We start from the raw sequence: 19,498 nt of genomic DNA, 5'->3' as shown, positions 1-19,498 counted from the left end.
GCAGAATGTCTATCTAATCTAAATAATAATAAAAAATAATCCTTGCACAATTATTAATCAACTCAGCTTTGCTATTTTGCATGTGTTAATACAGTCTTATTTTAATAATAGCAATAAGGGAACATTTTTAAAAATCAATTTATCAGCAGTTATTTGATTAATGGCACGATACCTGGACTGATACAATTGGTTATGAATGTGACAAAGGAGATTTTCCAGTTTTCAGCCCAAGAACAACAGCATTGGGCAGTCAGTGCCTGTGAGGTTTCTTCTTACATGTTTGTATTTGGATATTCTTATGCTATGTTTCTGAGTAAAGTTTTTCTGTTTCCAATTCTGTATGAGTAGTGCATCTCCCAGAAAAGGCAATGGAGCAGATTAACCACTGATGTCACTTCACAGATACAGCAACCTTGTGGCACATATGTTATTCAGCTATTTTATAAATTGGATTTGAAAATGCTGTCACAATATCTGTGTAGAGGAAGCATAGCTAACACACAAAGCTTACTTCACACCTTGGCTGTGATGGACGGTAGGATGGTTCCCTGATAACCTGATCTGTTAACTCTTACCATTGGGTTGCCATGTGAAATGACAGAAGAATTGCAGAAAAAAGGTGTGAAGAATGTTGATATGGGTTATGAATAGAGCTGTGCCACTATAAAAACCACTATAAAAATATATAACAAAGTAGAGAACTTCTGACGAATAGAACTGGGTTGAAGGAGGTGCCCTATGTTATTTATTATTGACATCACAAAGCGATTTTTTGAATAGCATGAATCATTTTCCAGCTCTAGCAGAAAACAACGGTCTGCTGAGGCACTTGCTGCCTCTATTTGTTAAGGCACATCCTTTTTTTGTCAGCAGAAATAATGCTACAGTGTGCTTCACCAAAAGTTTTATTCCTCTACATGTGTTTCCATGCTGGATTTCCTTTTTTTCCCATATCTGAAGCTGTTCTTTCCTGCTGTTATGTTCATTAACGATGAACATAACGAACGAGCCTCCAGAACGAGCAGCTGGAATCAGCCCATATTTCCCTATGAAATAACAGTACTTGGCAGTGAGGCTGCAAGACCCTGCTGCATCCTCCCATCGCCGTTGGTTTATGGTTATGTTTCGCAGTAGTGAAGAACAGCAAACCAGCTCATGACCTAGGATTGGTGCATGCTTTAAACAGGCCATTTCCTATACACTGGTCTAATAAGGGCGGATGAGTGGTATCTTCTGCTTCAGATTTCCTCACTGGGGCCATCCTGGTGAGGCACTCCTGGCAGACCTGGCTCCCAGGAGGTTCTGCAACCAGCAGCCATTCCACAGCCCTGTGTGCCAGATGGTGGCCTTGTGCAAGGCTTGGTTGGTCTTCACATCTAAACCTGGCTATGCAAAACCAATCAAGCTAGAGAACTGCTAAGCCTCTTCCAGAGCTAGCATCTGAAATGTAATACGACTTCCAGAGTCCAGTTTGTTGCAAAAGATGTCTGCTTCCAATTTTTTTTCCAATAAGTCCATGCTCTTTAGAGCGCTCCATTGATTTTCATCACAGCATTCAGTTGGCTTTTGGAGGTTAGATTACTGCTGCTGTATTTGATTTAACCAACTTTTGAAGCAAAACCACGATCTTATTTATGCTCAGTTATGTTGTAATTAATGACAGCAAAATATTAGGTACCTGGAGAAAATCTGCTCAAACTCCTGGGACAATAATACAGGCAGAAGTCTCCCCAAAACCACCTGCCTGCATGATCTGGAGCATCTCTTTGGATTTAAGTGGTTTAAGGAAGGTGGCTCACGCAATTGTTGTTAAGCATTTCTGCTTCCATCAGAGGCCAAAACCAGATAGAAAATGAAACTTCCAAAAGGAACATGAAGAAACAAATTCATTTCTTGAGTTTCAAGGTATAACTTTGATCTTTTTTGTAGGAAACATCAGTTGTTTATTTCTTCAGTTCAATTTGCCCATCTCCAGCTGTCTCAAGATGCCTTCAGAAGAATGGGAACATTCATTTTAGCAACAATAGTACTGTGAAATTATAAAATCTAAGACTGGTTACTAATTATCCCTGTCTGGAATAGAAGAAATTATAGAAGCCATTAAAACACAGAGGACAAGGAAATAAATGTGGATGTCTCCCATTTTAAAATGCTCAAGAAAAAAGAATGTAATTCAATATTTCAGATAAGAAACCTAGGCATGATGTTGGTAGCGCTTAGGGTAATTAAAACCAACCACAATGAAAAGAAACTTGAAGTACCTAAAAACATAACAGCCATAGAATCATGGAATATCCCAAGTTGGAAGGGACCCATAAGAATCTTAAAATCCGGCTCCTGACAGCATCACCCAAAAATCAGACCATATGACTGAGAGCGTTATCCAGACACGTCCTGAAATCAGCAGCTCGGTGCCATGGCCATTGCTCTGAGCAGCCTCTTCCTGATACCCAACCTGACCTCCCTGTTGCAAACCCACACTGCTCCCTTGGGTTCTGCCACCGGTCACCAGAGAGAGGAGATCACTGTCAGGATGAAATTAAAGGAAGCTGATCAGTGTGTGTTGGTATGGCGTACTCATAAACTGGTAAAACATGGATAATGGCTAAGTAATACTGCAAACGTGACGATGTGATATTTGAGGTCAGCACCACAGCCTCACCTGAAGGACAGCATTCGATTCTGTTGGCAGAAGGAATTTGGAAATAATATGCTGAGAAAAGCAGTGAAGAAATAAGTCAGAAAAATGGTAGGTAGGAAGAATATGAATAGAAGGGAATGTATAAATATGTTTAGAGAAATGAGGAGAAATCCTGTACTTCCATATACTTTTACTGAAAGAGCAAATATCTTAAATCAGAAGACATAACATCTGATCTGTTGGGAAGTGTTTCACTGAGGATCTGCTTGTGTTGAGATGCTGCCTATTTTCTGGATAAACGCACTGAGCACTGTAGAAGTGGGAAAAAGCCCACTAAAAATTGTTTGCCCTGGCGTGAATGATTGTCATCCTCAAATTCATATCTTGAATCTAGAGCAGGCCCTGGGGAACTGTGAATATCTGAAAGACTTTCTAGGTACCATATGGTGGTTATGAAAGGATCTAACACAGGCCCAGTTCTGAGTCAGAAGAATGGAAATGAGGAGGGCTAAATCTTGGAAAGCAGGGTGTTCGTGGTTATGAAACCAAAAGTGGCAGACAGACTTAAGCCCTCTACACTTCAGCAACACTTGCTCTCTATCTATTTATAATTCATTTTGCTAGAGGGGCATTATTCAAGTGAGAAAATATTCTTCCGCTCCAGCTTGGGAGTGAAGGCACTGTTGTAAGAAAAGAAAAGCAAATTGAGCTATTTTAAATGTCTGAAGAGGCACTGAATCCAGCCATGTACTTACAAAAGGTTCTGCCTTTGCTGTTGCCTTGCTTCCTAGGCTGCAGAAGTGATGCCTGTTATCATGCATCTCCTTGAACAGGCAGCTCTGCAAAGCCTGTGTTGTATTGCTCTGATAAAGCAAGGCCTGATATCCCGCAACTACCCACACAAGTGCTGCTAAGATGTTTTGGGGTATATTGATTAAAACAGAGAGTTCTTTTGGGGCATCTGTGATGTGCCAGAACATTGCTTTCCCAGCAATCTCCTCCCTCCCCAAGCAGGACAGAGCTGCCTTGCTATATACACCCCACATGGCATCCCCACCTCCTTGTATTCCTTCATTGCTGCTCCAGCTCCAGCAGTCCCCACATTGTTTGTGTTTAACTGCCCACATCCCTCTGAACAGACCAGGACCTGCAAAGCATCACTTATTTGTGTGTGACAGATGGCTGGGGGCTGAGCAACACAGCTCTGCCAGCTCTGCCTGCTTCTTTTGGGCTGCTGAGGTGTGGGAGAGAGAGCCCAGGGCAGGGAGGAAGGGGGCTCACTCCTTGTCGCTGTTATTTGACATGATGAGAGGGAATGGCCTCAAGTTGCACCAGGGGAGGTTCAGGTTGGGTATTAGGGAAAACTTCTCTGCAAGAGTGGTTGAGTGTTGGCATGGGATGCCCAGGGAGGTGCTGGAGTCACCGTCCCAGGAGCTGTTCAAGAAATGTGGAGATGTGGCACTGAGGGCCGTGGTTAGCAGGCAATATTTTGGTGGTAGCTGGACAGTTGGACTAGATGATCTTAGAGCTCTTTTCCAACCTTAATGATTCTATGATACTATGATTTAGCAAAAAAACAACAAAAAGAGAAGTATTTGTCACAGTGGGAAAATGCATATCCAAGCAAAGGTGATCTTGCAGTGAGAGTCTCCTGTATCTACTTCATTAACTCTTTTGGTGCAAATAATCTTCAGGACAACCAGGTATCTTTCAGTAGATAACACTGGAATCATTTATTTTTCCAACAGTCCTATTATTTAGTAATTAATCCAAAGGGATCTGTGCCTTACAGCGGGGTTTGGCACAGAATACTTGATCCTGATGCAAATACTGAGAGCTCAGTGAGAAGAGCCAGCTTCCATGGGCAGGTTTCAGTGCAGAGAACAGGGGCATATTTTTCTTTCCCTGTGGTGCAGATCAGGATGTCCATCTACTGAGTACAGATACCGTTTCAATTACTTATTGAAGTTGGACTGTATTGCTAGCACTGGAATAACATTTTAGAAAATAAAAATGCTTAAGCAAAAGATCTTGAAGAATTCCCCACTGAGGTTATTGTTTTACTGCCTTATACAGAGAAATCTGCCTCACAAATGAAATTGCAAAGGTTCAGCTGTAGCTGGGGAGTACACAAAAGGGAAGACTGAGGATTTTGTTTTAAAAATTAATATATATATATTTTTATAATTGGTTTTCATTAAATTTTTTTCGCAAATACCTACAGTATTTTTTAAAAAAAAGAAGAAAAAAAGTAAGTTGAATTCATCTATAACAACTCAGTGGAAATTTTGTACAAAGTATCCTATTTTTCAAGTTCATTCAAACTCGTAATGAAGTGAACTAAAGAATGTTTCGTGCCCCGTTGTCAAAGGCTGCCAAAAATTAATTACTGCGCCCCTCTGATCTGCTGATGTGTGACCTGAAAGCCCCATGTTTTAATTACTTCTCCAGCTTTTAATTTGGACGTTGGTTTTGTTGCATTATGCCCTTGTTTACAGAAGCATGTTAAACATAAAGATAATATTAAATATCACTATTTTGAAAACGAAGCAGATCACTTATAAAGGAGCAGCAGAAGTGCTAGCTGTTCTGCTTGCTGTACACATCAGGATGCAAAGCCTCCTACAGGAGGATTTTACAATTCTACGATTTCTGTGCCAAAGGAAGGCCAAAGGAAAACCAGACATCCTTGCTGAACCCCACCACTGCTTCCTGCAATGGTTTCCACCATTCACAGAATCACAGAATCAGCAAGATGCCACGCTTTGCCTTGTGTCCTTGGGAAAGACTGTATCCTAAATGGCAGTGGATGTTGTGAACCAATTTATGTGGCTGGCCAAGAACACCCCAGTAGGAACGAGCAGGACCAGCGGCTTTGGAGGGAGCAGGAGCTCACAATTTCCTGCACCTTGAGAACCAGCTGACTGCAAGAGCTACGCAGCACTTGTTTTCCCCATAGAAATACACTTTGCTTGTTTAAAAAACTGGTTTTCAGGTTATCTCAATTCTCATAGCTTAGGACTGTGTTTGCAGTGTGCTGCCAGTTGGTACTGTCGGAAAACCTGATCCGCTCCTCACTTTGGTCTCCAGTAGCAACACGGGTTTCTCCCTTATGATATCCTGACAGAATCCCTAAAAGCTTATCTATCATTTTAAATGAAAATCTGCTAGGTGTGACAATACTTACAGCTACAGCAGTAGCACAGATGCTGAAATCTTCAAAGGCCTGGCTTCTTTTTCAGGAGGGTAATAGCAGAAATCATCAAGTTTGTCTAAAAGGCAGCCGTTCTGTGCTTGGGAATGAAAAATGCTCTGCACCTCATTTGCAATTACCAGTGATTCAGCAGCTTGGGCTGCCTGTGCCAGGGCAATGGGCTTACAAGGCATCAGTGTCCCATCACTGATCTTCCCCCTCTACCTCTCTTTCCCTGGGGTTGTGCCATGATCAGTGTGCAACAATTCTGTACCAGTGTGGAGGTTTGCCCTGTGCAGATCTTCATGCTTGTGAGTGATGCAGGTTATTCGCCAGCTTTCTCAGAGCCTGCATGTTGGCCTTTAAAGGAAAGTGTGTTTCATAGGAGCTGGGTATGCAAGGGCCAGGAGAGCAGCTGAGGCTCTTCCTAACTCTGCTTCACTCTCACAGAATGGAACGTCATTAAGCCCCCCAGTGAAAGGATGATCATGCTGACAGAGTTTAGCTTATATCAGGAAAATAATTGAGAGTGTTGGAAAAATACTGTATTTTAAACTCATTTCCAAATTCAACAGTACTTGAATTAAAGTTTCTGTGCCATTTTTTCATATTGATATTATCTTGGAGCTGGGAGGCTATTATTGGAATTCCACTCTCTAATACATCCATTCAATTATTTTGGCCTTGTGTACTACTTATGACCTTTTTAATATTCAGTCATTTGACTGACTGCCTGTTCTCATTCTTTTTGCTATTTACAGTTTTACAGCCCCATGGGGAAGGAATAACCACACTGACTGTTAATGAAAATGCAGACAGCTGAAATGAGCAAAATGGTTTCTCTAACTGCTGCAGCACACTGCACTCCCAATGCTTAGCAAGAACTGCAGCGACGGCACTGCTCAGCCCTCCTCCCACTGAAGGTGCTGTGTTGTTTTGCTGTTATCTCATTGATATGCAGAGCAGAAACAGCATTAAGTAGCTGCTCCAACAAAAATACTAACGTGATCCTCTGAAATTGCAAAGGCAATGGAAAATTATGAGTGCATGTTACTGACTTTTTTAATAATCAGAGGGTTTTTTTTTTTACAGCAGTATAGAGTAGAAATAATAAGGAATGAAGACATAAGGTGAGAACTTAAGAACAAGAATCTCTGGGGGAAAAAAAGAAAACAAAAAACAAAACCAGAACAGACTCAAGGAGCTACATTTGTGCTCCTGGTCAGCAAAATCAGGCTCGAAAGGATACACTTGGACTTTCAATGCAACTTTTTTATTGTGCCAGAGCAATACAGGACTCAGCAGGAAAGAAAAGTAGCAGACTTCTGGCCTGTCTCTCACATGATCATGACAGCACTGAGATGGCTGGAAGCTGTCTGGAGCTGAAGCAGCCTTCAGGCTGCTAGGGGTGAAGGACTTCTTGAGCAGCCACAGGGACTCCATGGCACTGAGACTGCAAAGCACCAGAAGCACCTCACCCTGCTCTACAGTGCTTCACTGTAGTGATGTGCTCTGTGCCACAGAACAAATGATACTGGCATGACACAGCACCAAATGAAGAAGGAGAGACACATGGATTCAATTGACTTTGTAAAGAGTAATGGAAATAAGACCAAAGGGGCTCCTAAGCTTGCAATGGGAAAGCTGCGGTCAGCAATGGCATAGTTTATATCCTTCTGTATTTCTAACTGTATTGTTGTCTGATCTAATCTGAAGCCTAAGGGCTTCTTGCATGGGGAGATAGAATCTAGACGAGACACCTGTCATCTTAACATCAAAGCTCTTGCATCCAGTGTGGAAATGTGAGGTTTTTGTTTTGTTTTGTTGTTGATACACATTTTCTTTTTGTTGGACTCTGCAAGCAACATGACTCAAAATGTCCTGTACCACTGGGCTGCACAGAGCCAATTAAATTTCAAAAACACAGTGAGGTGTAACTAATCAACTAAGCGTGACAAATCCAGTATCTCATCAATATATGTTTGCCCATCATTTCTTATTGTCTTCAACCCAGAAAGAAAAAGCATGAAATAACTGCAAATGCTGCTCTCCAACAGCATTCTCTGAAGTAAACACAGATCAAATATAAATGTTAGCATTCCAAAGAATAACAAGAAAAGTCACTGGGACTTCTAACCGTGCAGGTGAAGTGGAATTCTAGCACAGCGCATTGTTGTGGGTAAAATGCCAAGGCTACAAACCTCTCTGGTTAGCTTTAAGGCAAGAATAAATGCGTTTAGGAGCAGTGATCTTGGGGTTGGCTTTTGTGAATGGCTGGAAAGAGAAATGTGATGATAGACAGGTGAAATATACGACTGATAAGGGTAAGTGGCAAATAGCAGAGCAAAAGCCTGGTGAGGGCCGAAGCTACTGAAGTATGGGGAAAGGCAGATATCTACAAATAAAGTACCTAAAATGTGAAAGCTGATAAGGAGAGGACAGCAAGAAAAATAAGCGCTGTAAACCAAATGAAAATATATGGCTTAAGCTTTGGTTGTGTTCAGTGCAGTTATCACTGTGGAAGTTATCTGAGTGTTTTCCTTGCCTAGCAAGAAGCAAACATATGCCTTTTATCCCAGAACTAACAGAATAAGGAAAAAAAAAAAAACATAGAGTCGGCAGGAATCCTTCTGCAGCCCATTCCCCTGGGAGAGGAAGGGAGAGGGTGAGATACCCCTGACATTCAGTGAAGGAATCCAAGATACGCCTGCTGTGTGCCAAGTGCAAATCTGTCCCTTGTGAGAATGTTACTGGATTGGTAACATTCAGCACCAAGGAATCTGTGCTCAGAAAGCTGCTGGCTCACAAGCAGTGGAGATTTCAGGGATCAGAGCGAAAGGCACAGCCTCTCCCCCCTGCGCTGTCCCCAGTGCAAAGGGAGGACCCTTGTGCAAAGTTATTTGTGCTTCACACTTGTCCTAATTAAAGAAAAAATGCTCGTGTCTTGATTAACTGGGGGCACAAATCTCCTTTCTCCTGTATGTGCTTGAATTCTGAAAGCAGTTGGAGTGGGTTCATGTATCTCCTCGCTGAGCACCTGCTGGATTTTTTCTAGGTAATTTTGATTCCTCCTCAATGAGCTCTCATGAATGAGGCTGACTGGAGTGGTTGCTAATGAGGGCAGGTTAGGGTATGGAGAACATTCCCTCTGTTTCTGGAGCACTGATGACATTGGGGCCACTTGGCTAGCAGTCTGAGGAGAGGTGTGTGTGCTGAGCCATCACCTCCAGCCTTGCATTACCTGTGACACCAGCGGACTGCACAGCACCATGAGCTTCAGGTGCATTCATTTAACAGAATGAGCTACTTGTTCTGTTGAAATGAAGAAACTGAGTTATGCTTCTGCATAACTTTTTGGTTTTGCTTCAGTACTATGTTTCTACAGTATGTGAGTGAGAAAGGGGTACGATAGGAGCTTGGATATTGCTCCTGTATTCTTCTCTGGGGAGTGTTTCCTCCTCATTTTGCCAGGTTAGAGGTTTTTATAGCTATTAATTGAGATTAAAATCAACCAAAGAGCAAATTGCACAGCTTTCTAATAGTTCTTCCCATAAAGAAGACTACTAGAAATAGATGGGGTTGACCAGATGTCCTGAATCACCTCGGCTTCATGTTCCACTGAGACCACGTGTTAATGAGTCCCAAGTACTTACAGCAGATGGATTTCCCTTTGGGATTGCCTCTGCACATCCCACAGAGCTCAGTGCCCCGTGTACTCTAGCATTCTGGGGCCAGGGGTGCCAAGACATCCACCAGGAGCCCCACAGCCCCCTGTGAAGCACTGAGGATTGGCCATAGCAGGGTGTGAGGCACGTTCCCCTGTGCTGAAGGCTGCACGCTTCCTCCTTTTGATCCTTGAACATCCCTCTCTGCTCCCAGCCCTATCAAAGGGAGGATCAGTACACCTACTTCTCTTCCTGCAGTGTTTCTGGTTGCCAGGGAGACAGCAGTCTGTCTGGGCTTTGCAAAGCAGGCCTTTGAGCCTGACTCCTCCAAGAGCAGCCAGGAGTGGGATGCTTTTTTTCTCAGGCACGAGGTAATTCCCCCAGAACCAGCCCTGTACCTGTGATGCACACTGCCATTCTCTCAGCACTCACAAGGCTCTGTATGGAAAGGGCAGTGGCCTGGGACAGGCTGTGATCCCTGCAGTACAGGACCCATTTGCTACCAGGTGGTCTGTGCACCCAGCAATCCAGAGGTTTTCCTCAGTGCTCGGTGACCTGGAATATTTTCTTTCATGCCTTTCTTACAAAAAAAAAGCTGAAGGAAAGCATGTAAGGACAGGATGTCACACAATAAAACGAGTGCTGCCTATATTTGCTCTGTCAGAGTGAAAATAGAGTGACTATGGACGTGTAGGATTTGGGTTATCCATGGTCATGTTCTCTGTTGTTTCACAGACATGAGGAAACTGCATCCTAGGATATTCTGCCACACTCCTCTTCCTTTCCTTTACTGCTTTCCTAAGCATATAAAAACCCGATTTGATAAGATCTGTGTTTATTTCTCTGCATGCAAGGTGCAGCTCCTGTTGTGGAAGGTACATGTGCTTGTTTTTACTGCTGGCCATAGGGAACACTGGAAAATGCAAACGGTGGTGCTGCCTGAAGCCTGCAGACATGGATAAAATAGCTTTGAGGCTGGCAGAATTTACAGTCTAAATAACGAAAGATACAGAAATATTCAGGAGTTCTGATAAACTCCACAATCACATCAGGAAAAAAAAAAAAAAGGAGGTTCTTCCTCTGAGTTACAGAAAAAGGCAGAGCACAGCCACTGCAAGACGAGGGCAGGCAGATGGTTTTGTGTATAAGACCAAAGCTGGAGACGGTGAGGAGCTGAACCTGGGAAAGGAAGATTGCTGTTCAGTGACACAATGGGCTGTGAAGTCAGGGATAACAACACAGCACAGAGACTACATTCAACAGGGGAATAGAGACAATACTGGAAGCATCACCGTTTTTGGAACACATTTTAGGCTGAGAACACATGTTGCTAGGAAACTTTTATATTAAAAGGCATTCATCTTTAAACCTTGGGAACACAGTAACAGCGTTTCCTCCATGCTGGGGAAGTTCTTTCAATGTCAGCCCTGACATTACTTAGACAAGCAGTATGAGAAAGGAAGAAAAATATCTTGAATTGTCTGGGGCAAAGATTAAAATCTAAGACTATTTTTAGATATCTTGCCGCATTTAACTGAGCTTTAGTCATCCTGGTTTGACTAAAAAGAGACTGATAAACAAAGATGACCATGTTTTGTTTGGTAAGATGTTTCATGGAATGAGAATTGAGGTACGTGGTTTAGTTAGTGCAACCAGGAGATAACTTGGCTTATGGCAAAACTCAACAGGATACCATCTGGAGAGAACGACAGCTGATAAAATCCCTTCAGGCTATTGCATTCTCATCCACAGGCTTTCTGGCATTGTGTCCTGGCTTTATAAAAATTCTGTATACACTTCTTCAGAGCTTATATAAACTCTTTTAAAAATCCCCATGCGTCAGATCTCTTGAGGCCAGTTTTTATTATTTTTGCTGACGTTAAAATCCTACTTCTTGAGCAGAGAAATCCTTAGAAAAGAGAGGAACTGTTTGTGGGGTTTCTGCTGGGATGAGACATCCCAGTCTGGTTCTAGTAGTTCCTTTCCCAAGAAAGGCACTGCAGATAAGAACATGAGGAGCTGTGTTAATAGGCTTTTATTAATAATACCCCTATGTGACGTGCCCTAGCGTAGCTGGAGCTTTTCCATTGTATGTTCAGCTTCAGCATCCTCACATGTGTTAATGAGAACAGAGAGCTCTTCCTCTCTGTCTGGCACCTCCAGGAGGCAGAATTCTGCTCTGGGCGAGTCCTGCAATTCTCAATGGATTCACTGAGAGGAGAAAATGCTCTGTTAAAAAGATAAAGGTAACATCCTTTGTACCATCATAAGAAAGAAAAGAGGTCTGTTCAATGAAGGTCATTTTCTGGGCAGAAATGATCACCTTTAGCACGTCAGCAATAAACTGGAAAAAGCAGATGAGCTTTAGAACTCGTATTCACAACTTAAGAGTCGTCTACTGAACCAGAGCAGAAAAGTAAACTTGAACTGAAGTATCCATTGGCTTTGTTACCATATGTTGCACGCAATCTCCTTTTCATAGTGTTTTCATACGGGCATGCGGATTAATTTAACAGTTGGAAACCTTTCAAGACAGGAGCCATCTTTGTTTTCTGTGCTGGTAACACCATTCGTTTCATGCCTGATGCTATTTAGGCACTGACGGAATATAAATGAGTAACAACAGATGTTTGAGTCCCCCCATGTACGTTCGTGCAGGCACTCATTCTGCAAACACTGCTGCAGAATGTGCGGGAGCGCGACACTTGGACAATTAACCTCGTAACCAGAGGGATGGATGAGTAGGATCAAGAGCTGAACGTTACGTAAGTAATAATTACATTGCAGAGCATCTTTCTGCAACGCCCTCATTCGTCTTCCTTGTAGGAGTTAGAAAACAAAAATAGCTGAATGCTTAATGAAGGCAGGCTAAGAGGAGATCACAGTCACCTCTGAATCCATTCCAAAGCACAGCTCCCAGCCTGACGGCAACGCGTTCTCCGTGGTGCCACTTGGTGGAGCTTAGTGATTTCGGCTATCGCAGGCATTGTTTTGCACTTCTTTTTTGGTTACACAATCAGCTGGCACTGGGCCCTGGAAACTGACAAAATCCCCGCTAAAGAAGTAAAAGCAGAAGTATACCAGAAGATCTGGTGAAGAAGATACTGACTCCAGTTGAATTTGGTAGTCATCACTTCTCTTCCTGAAAGCAATAAAATATACAGTGTTTGATTTTTTTAAAAAATAAGAATATAAAGTGCTGGCTTAAGGCTTTGGCATTCTTGATATATAGGAGGAGAGAGGTGTTGAATTATGTCATGTTTTATTTATTTTTAAGTTTAAAAATAGCATTAGGAAATTTGCCTTTAAAGTTTTATCTTTATAAAGTTTTCTGTAATAAGGGCAACGTGTGCATGCATCTGCGTGAAGGACCTCACAGCAGTTCAGATGTGTGCTTTTCCTCAACTCACAAGCAAAGAGCGAGCAGCTCAGTGGTTAAATAGGAGAATCATAGAATCACAGAAATCACAGAATCATTAAGGTCGGAAAAGACCTCTAAGATCATCCAGTCCTACCATCCATCTACCACCAATACTGCCACTGAACATGGCCCTCAGTGCCACATCTACACGTTTCCTGAGTACTTCCATGGACAGTGACCCCACCACCTCCCTGGGCAGCCCATTCCAGTGCTTGACCACTCTTCAAGAGAAGTTTTTCCTAATGCCCAACCTGAATCTCTCCTGGTGCAACTTGAGGCCATTTCCTCTCATCCTATCAAAATGGTTGATCACACCCCACATCTGCCTATATCTGCACCAGGAGCTAGTCAGTGTAATAAAACTGGAGCTGGGATGTGGGCTAATTATGTGCTCAGAGCTATGTGGAAACCAAGGGTATGATATCTATGGGACAGGACAGGTGGTGGGTTTTTGTCTTCCCCATAGGAACTGGAAGGAATAAGTGTGCAGCACCTTGTCACTGGAGTTCTTCTCATGTTCTTAACAAAGAAACATACCATTACATATTTATCAAGTATCGAAACTGACATTCTATCAGTGTTCTTCTGGTTGGCATTTGACAAGGAGCTCTGGGAGCCATCCAGGGCTGGCTGTGATCATCTCTAACACCCACACTATTGGCTGATGTTTGCTGCCTGGCCATCAGTACTTACTACACTAAGAAAAGAGCAGTGCAAAGTAATTGTGCCCAGAAGGAGGACAGAGCTCTAACCGACCCATAGTGCCCACAGAACTTCCTTGCACAGTGCTCACTCTTTGCTCATGCCCTGCCTGCACTGACAGACCCCGTTAGCTCAGGGTGTTGCATATTTTCAGATGGCCTCGTGGTGCTCCAGTAGGACAGCCCGTGGAAGGCCAGAAATCCCATATGTTGGTCACTTGGCACTGGCTCTCCATACACACAGGTGTTTGCTTTCAGCCACGTGTGCCACAGTCTCTACATTACCTATGCTGTTTACCTGGTGTCTGTTTTCTCTGTTCGCTTTACCGCTGCAGCAGAAGTACTTCAGGATTTCATCTGTTGCTCACAGCAGGGCTCAGTGCCTGTGGTCAGGAAAGTGGCTAAGAGCCCCTGTAGCCTTAAGCCCCGCCGCTGCTCCTTGTTCTTGTTTGTAAAACAAGCCTATTTGCTGGCATGTTTGTTGCATGTTTGTTAGTTCTACCTGTTCTGCTCCGTCCCTTACTTTTCTCTACGCCTTATTTAGCTCCATCCATCGATCGTGTTTATCAAGTATAGCAGAGATCATAACAGAAAGTGGCACAAGTAAGGGGAGAGAGATTTAAAAAACACCACTGCACTATCTGAGCTCCTGCAATCCTCGTGGTCACACAGAATTATCCAGAAATTAATTGAGCAGCCCATTTGCATTTATTGTAGGCTCAACGCCATCATTTCCTGGCAAATAAAAGTAGATAAATAATTAAATACAAACTTCTGAATTAACACAGTAATCTTTGAATGATCCTTGGTCAGATTTGGGTGGGGGAGGTGACAACATGCCTGCCTGGAAAGGAAACCTCACCTTCAGGACACTGCACGGGGATGAATGTTACAGTGATAAATGGTTTCTGTGTCACTGCAGAGGGCAAATAGAGGCATTTCTGCACTTTGGATTCAGGTGATGCCATTTCCCCACTGCTGCTGCCCACTCTGCTCTACCTGCCAGCTGAGTTTGCTACAGTATCCACGATTTCACTGCACAGAGACCCTTTTTAACATGTTTGCAATAAACATTTGTACTAACCTGATGACTTGAACTATTGCATCTATAAACAAATAGCCAGAACAGAACATGAATGACCTAACTGAGGCTATATTGTGAAAGTGGGTCTTTAAATTATTATTCTTTTAAAGAAAACACAGGTCTTGTGCAACATGGCGTTGGGGCTGGTAGCATATGTGCAGCAGGAAGAGCACAGCATCCGTGCAACTGGAAGTGGCTCTCCAGAAGTATTTGACCCACTTTCAATTAAGTAATAAATTAGAAAGAAAACAAGTTAATAGAAATCCAAAGGCCTATATATATGTTTTCACAGTCCAGTGCAAACATTTATTTTAAACGAACACAAAATTTCTCAGCATCCAAGCACAGGGAAGTCAAGCTGTTACGAATGGGGAACTGGACTTAACTTTCTTACTGCAAACTAACAAATAGCTATTGATCAATCAATCTATTTATCTATCTATTTACCTACCTACCTATGTATGATGGCTGCTCTGAAAGTAATGCCTCCTACCTTATGATGTTGGCCCATGATGTCAGAGGTGGATGTTGGTGGTATAGCAGTAGAGGCTGAACCTTCCCACCAACATCCGGTGACATTTTGTTGCTGTGTGACAGATGGCAGCAGAGGGGTGGTCTGATAGAATGATGTCTGACATGAAGTGTGTATGAAGCAAAGGGGTGGAACTGAATTCTTCCATGTGGAAAAAGATGGCACCCACTAACATTCATCAGTGCTTACTGAGCACTTATGGAGACCAAACAGTGGGTGCTGGCACAGTGAGGGGCAGGTGGTGCGTTCCAGCAGTGGTCAGAACAGCTCAGGTGCTGCTACTGGCAAGACCTCCACCCGTGAGGCTGTGGCAATGAGGGGAGCACCAGCCCTCACGTGCACTCTTCTTTATGGAGCCCCAGCATAGCAGTGCCCTAAGTCAGAGCCATTCCGTTCTCTCCTGGGACTGGAGAAGGATTCAGGGCACTTACCCTTCCCTGCCTGCTTCTTGGTGCCTTCCTCCCGCGTTCTGCTTACAGGGCTCCTGTCTGGGCAGTTAGGGCAGCACTGCCAGCAGTGCCTTGGTAGCTTCATGCAGCACACAGAGCTGTGCTCTGTGCCCCAACTGCACATCCTGCAAACACTGCATTGTAAGGGAATGCTTCAAAAAGCAAACCACTGAAAGATAGAATGTTTCAAAACACCAACTTACTATTCACCAGCCATGTCTTTACAATAAAGAGCAGATCTTCAATTAAAAGAAACACCTGCTTTCTTATTGTAAAGTTGTTTTTTTTAATGGTCCCATCAAAAAATGAATAATTAAAAGAAAAAACTGATTATGATTGCTTGGCAGACACCTTCTTTGCACACAGAAATCTCAGGTAATAATTAACAATCAGTTCTCAGATTTATTTAATTAAATCTTAATCACCAAACCATACTGAGCGTGTTTGTTGGAACTTCATGCCTACAATTGCGGGCTGTGCAGGGCGGGGTGCCGGATCGTCCCGTGGATGCACCGGGCAGCACCGTCCCGCTGCGGTGGGCACAGCCCCGTGTGCGCGGCCCGGCCCGGCCTTGGGCGGCAGCTCGGGATCCCCCGCCCGGCTCAGGGCCGCTCTCCGCTCGCACGGCGCTGCGTCGGCAGCTGGGGATGGAGAGAAGAAGCAAACAAAGGAAAATCCCGATCCATGTGGCGGGCGGCGCGCTCAAACCCGCAGCGCCGACACCAGAGGTGCCGCAGTGAATTATCAAACGCTGTGAATGAGTTATGCTCGTCGTTCCATCGATTATGAAAAATTACGAGCAGGAAGGAGGCTGGGTTCGCGGCACCTGCCGTAGCGGCCGCTCGCCGCAGTCACCTGTGCACGCACGCGGCGTCGGGGCCCGCCCGGCCGAGGCTGCTCCGCGGTGCCGCCACCGCATCGCTCGCCCCGCCGCCCCGCTCCCGCCCCGCACGGCGGCGGAGGGCGCTGCGCAGCGGGGCGCGGTGGCGGCTGGCCGGGGCCCTCCCATTGTTCGCGGCCGGGGGCGGGCCGTGCCGGGGGGGTCCGCCCTCCGCCGCCTCATTGGCGGCCCGCGAGCGCCGGTGCGTTAAATGGGGCGCCCTCCGCGCAGCGCTTCTCATTGACAAAAGCGCGGCGGCGGCGGCGTGGGGCGGGGGCGGAGGAGCGGGGCCGGGGCGGGCGGGGGGCGGCCGGCGCCCATCGCCCATGGGGGCGCGGCGGGGGCTGCCGCAGGGCTGAGCCGCGGGGGCGGCACTGCGGGCAGGGAGCGCTGCGGCGCGGAGGCGGGCCGCGGGGCTCCGGCATCGCGCTCCCCGCACACGCAACGCGCACTCACACTCACACTCGCGCACGGCGACGCGCACACGCGGCGGTGCCCGCCCCTCTTCCCATCCCCGTCCATGGCGCTGAGGACGGCGGCCCCCCGCTCCGCACGTAAGTAAGCGGCTCCGCCGCGCCTTTGTGCCCGCAGGTGCACCTGCCCCCGCCGCTCTCGGCTCCTTGCCGGGGGTTTGGGGGCGGGCGGGGCCGCTGCCGGTCCCGAGGCGGCTCCGGGAGGGGGGTGGACTGCCGGGCCGGGGCCCGCGGCGGTGCGTCAGGGCGCTGCGCTCTGCCTTCCCCCCGCAGGTGGCCCCGGGGCGGCCCGGCGCGGGCACGGAGCGCGGTGACTTCCCCAGGCCGGGCGCCGAGACCTCAGAGCCGATGGAAAGCGGGGGCGATGCCGGAGCGGCATCTCGGCGGGGAGGCGGCGGGTTCCCGGGTGCTGCCCGGCCCGGCGCTCCCCCGGCTGCGGACGGCGGCGTGAACATGGATGGGCCCGGCGGGAGCGGGGCGGCCCCCGCTGCGGGGCCGGGAGTGCCCGCGCCGCCGCCCCGAGCGCCGTGCTCCAGGGACCCCAAAATGGTCCATCAGCGGTTCCTGCGGCGGAGCGTGGTGGACTCGGACCAGGAGGAGCCCGCGTTCGACCTTCCCGAGTCGGAGCATCAGAGGAAAATCATCCTGCTCCCCAAAACCAGGAGGATAATCGCGGAGAGGGCGAAGGCAGGGCACGGGGCGGCGGAGAAGGTGTGCCTGGAGGCCGAGCCCCCGGGGCCGCTGCGGGCGGGGCCGGCACCCGGCGGTGTGGCGGGGCCCGAGGAGCAGAAGGAGGCCGGCAGGGATGCGGAGAGGAAGGAGGCGTCGGACGCGTCCAGGGAGCAGGGCAAGGCCAAGAAAGAGGAGCCCGAGGAAGAGGCTGACATGAAAGCGGTCGCCACCTCGCTGGATGGCAGGTTCCTCAAGTTTGATATTGAACTCGGGAGGGGATCCTTCAAAACGGTCTATAAGGGACTGGACACGGAGACGTGGGTGGAAGTCGCTTGGTGTGAACTTCAGGTAAGCTCACCCTCCCGTACGGTTTCGGGTTGTTTTTTTTTTGCTTTGTAAGCCCCGGCGCTAAGGGCAGCGTGCCGGTGTCACCCGCGGCAGCTCGGCTCCGAGCAGCCTTTATAGCCCCCACCGCTCGGTACCCAGCGTCTAACTATAGCGCAGTGCCCTCATTGGCTCCGCACCCACCACCTTATGCGCACTCCTCCCCGCATTAACTCCCTCCGCCCCGCACTGCCCGCGGGGCTGTACGGCTCTCGGAGGCTGCGGGGAGCTGAGCCGAGCCCCGGCCCCGCAGCCGGCACTGGGGCTGCAGGAGGCAGAGCTGCGTTTGGCAGCGGGTCTGGGCTGGAAGCACTCAGTGTGTACGCTGACTGCAGTGCATTTGCAGAGGCACGTTGTCCTTTCCCTGTGAATATGGGTGTGAGATGCTGTGCTGGTGTTGGGAGCTGTGCTGTCTCTCTCAGCCCTTCCTTGCCCTTTCCTCTCTCCTGACGCTGGCAGTTTATGTTGTGAGTCTCAGGCTGTGCCTTCTGTTAGGTGCTCTGAGCCCGCGTTGCAGTTCAGCTTTGTGCTCCAATACATCTAAAAGTAAGGCTAAAAATAGTAGCTCTGCTTTGGGTTCTGGTTCTTTGCAGTGGAGTCACCTGGTAATGCATAGAGAAGATGCAGGGTGTGCCTCGTGCTGTTCTAGGACATCGTTTTTAAACCATTATTTTGTAGTGCATATATGTTCTCCCTTCTGGATTTATATTTCTGCCATGTTCACTAAAGTGAGAATATATATAAAGCAGGATATTATTTCTTTTGCAAATCTTTTAGAGCCTGTTCCTTACCTCACTTCCATTAACATCCATTTGAATAGAACTTTGGGAAAACATAAAATCTATATATTTTTTAATTTTATTTTTCCCTTGAGTTATTACTTTGAGTTCCACCCCATGATTTGGGTGGGAATCAAGCTGTTTGATCCTGATTCTGACCTTGGACCCTTTGGTCCCAAGCTGCCTGCTGAGTGGCAGCATTATGGGCCATGGGAGAGTGTGAGCAACACATAAATACTGTGATACACCACACTTATTCACACGTGAATACTGTGATGCACTCAGCTTGAGCTGCCTATTTTATTAGGGCTGGCACAAACTCTTTGTAAATTACCACCAGCCTGATGGGATGGGCAGGGATGGATGTGCAGCCTCATCCCTATTCCCCAATGGCTTCCTTGTAACAATATGGTTGTGATTCACTGCAGTGCTGCTCCCTGCTAGGAAGCATAGGCAGCACTCCTCAGTCTTCGCCACCGTTTCTCTCGTTGGCTGTCATTAGGCAGAGCTGTGAGGTGTGCGGAGGCCTGGCACATCATGGCCACGATGTGGAGGAGGGGCTCAGTCCAATTTCCACTCCCAGCAGTGGGGGGTGGGGGTCCGGGTGGGAAGGCTCCAGGATTG

General features: G+C 46.7%; 1 protein-coding gene across 8 annotated transcripts in view; it reads left to right on the top strand.

The window, feature by feature from the left end:
* Window positions 1–16,882: 16,882 nt before the first annotated feature.
* WNK2 (WNK lysine deficient protein kinase 2) overlaps window positions 16,883–19,498 on the top strand; it is a 106,115-nt gene continuing 103,499 nt past the window's right edge. For all 8 annotated transcript variants that reach the window (XM_090148141.1, XM_090148142.1, XM_090148144.1 and 5 more), the window contains exons 1-2: window positions 16,883–17,120; window positions 17,313–18,059. In XM_090148141.1, coding sequence (XP_090004267.1) covers window positions 17,388–18,059 — 672 coding nt within the window. In that variant the 5' untranslated portion in view covers window positions 16,883–17,120; window positions 17,313–17,387. The remainder of the gene's footprint in view (window positions 17,121–17,312; window positions 18,060–19,498) is intronic.

Source organism: Phasianus colchicus, chromosome 11 (assembly GCF_987193195.1).
Source record: "Phasianus colchicus chromosome 11, bPhaCol1.hap1.1, whole genome shotgun sequence".
NCBI classification, from domain to species: domain Eukaryota; kingdom Metazoa; phylum Chordata; class Aves; order Galliformes; family Phasianidae; genus Phasianus; species Phasianus colchicus.
Note: the sequence above shows the minus strand (reverse complement) of the source record. Positions and strands in the feature narration are given on the sequence as shown.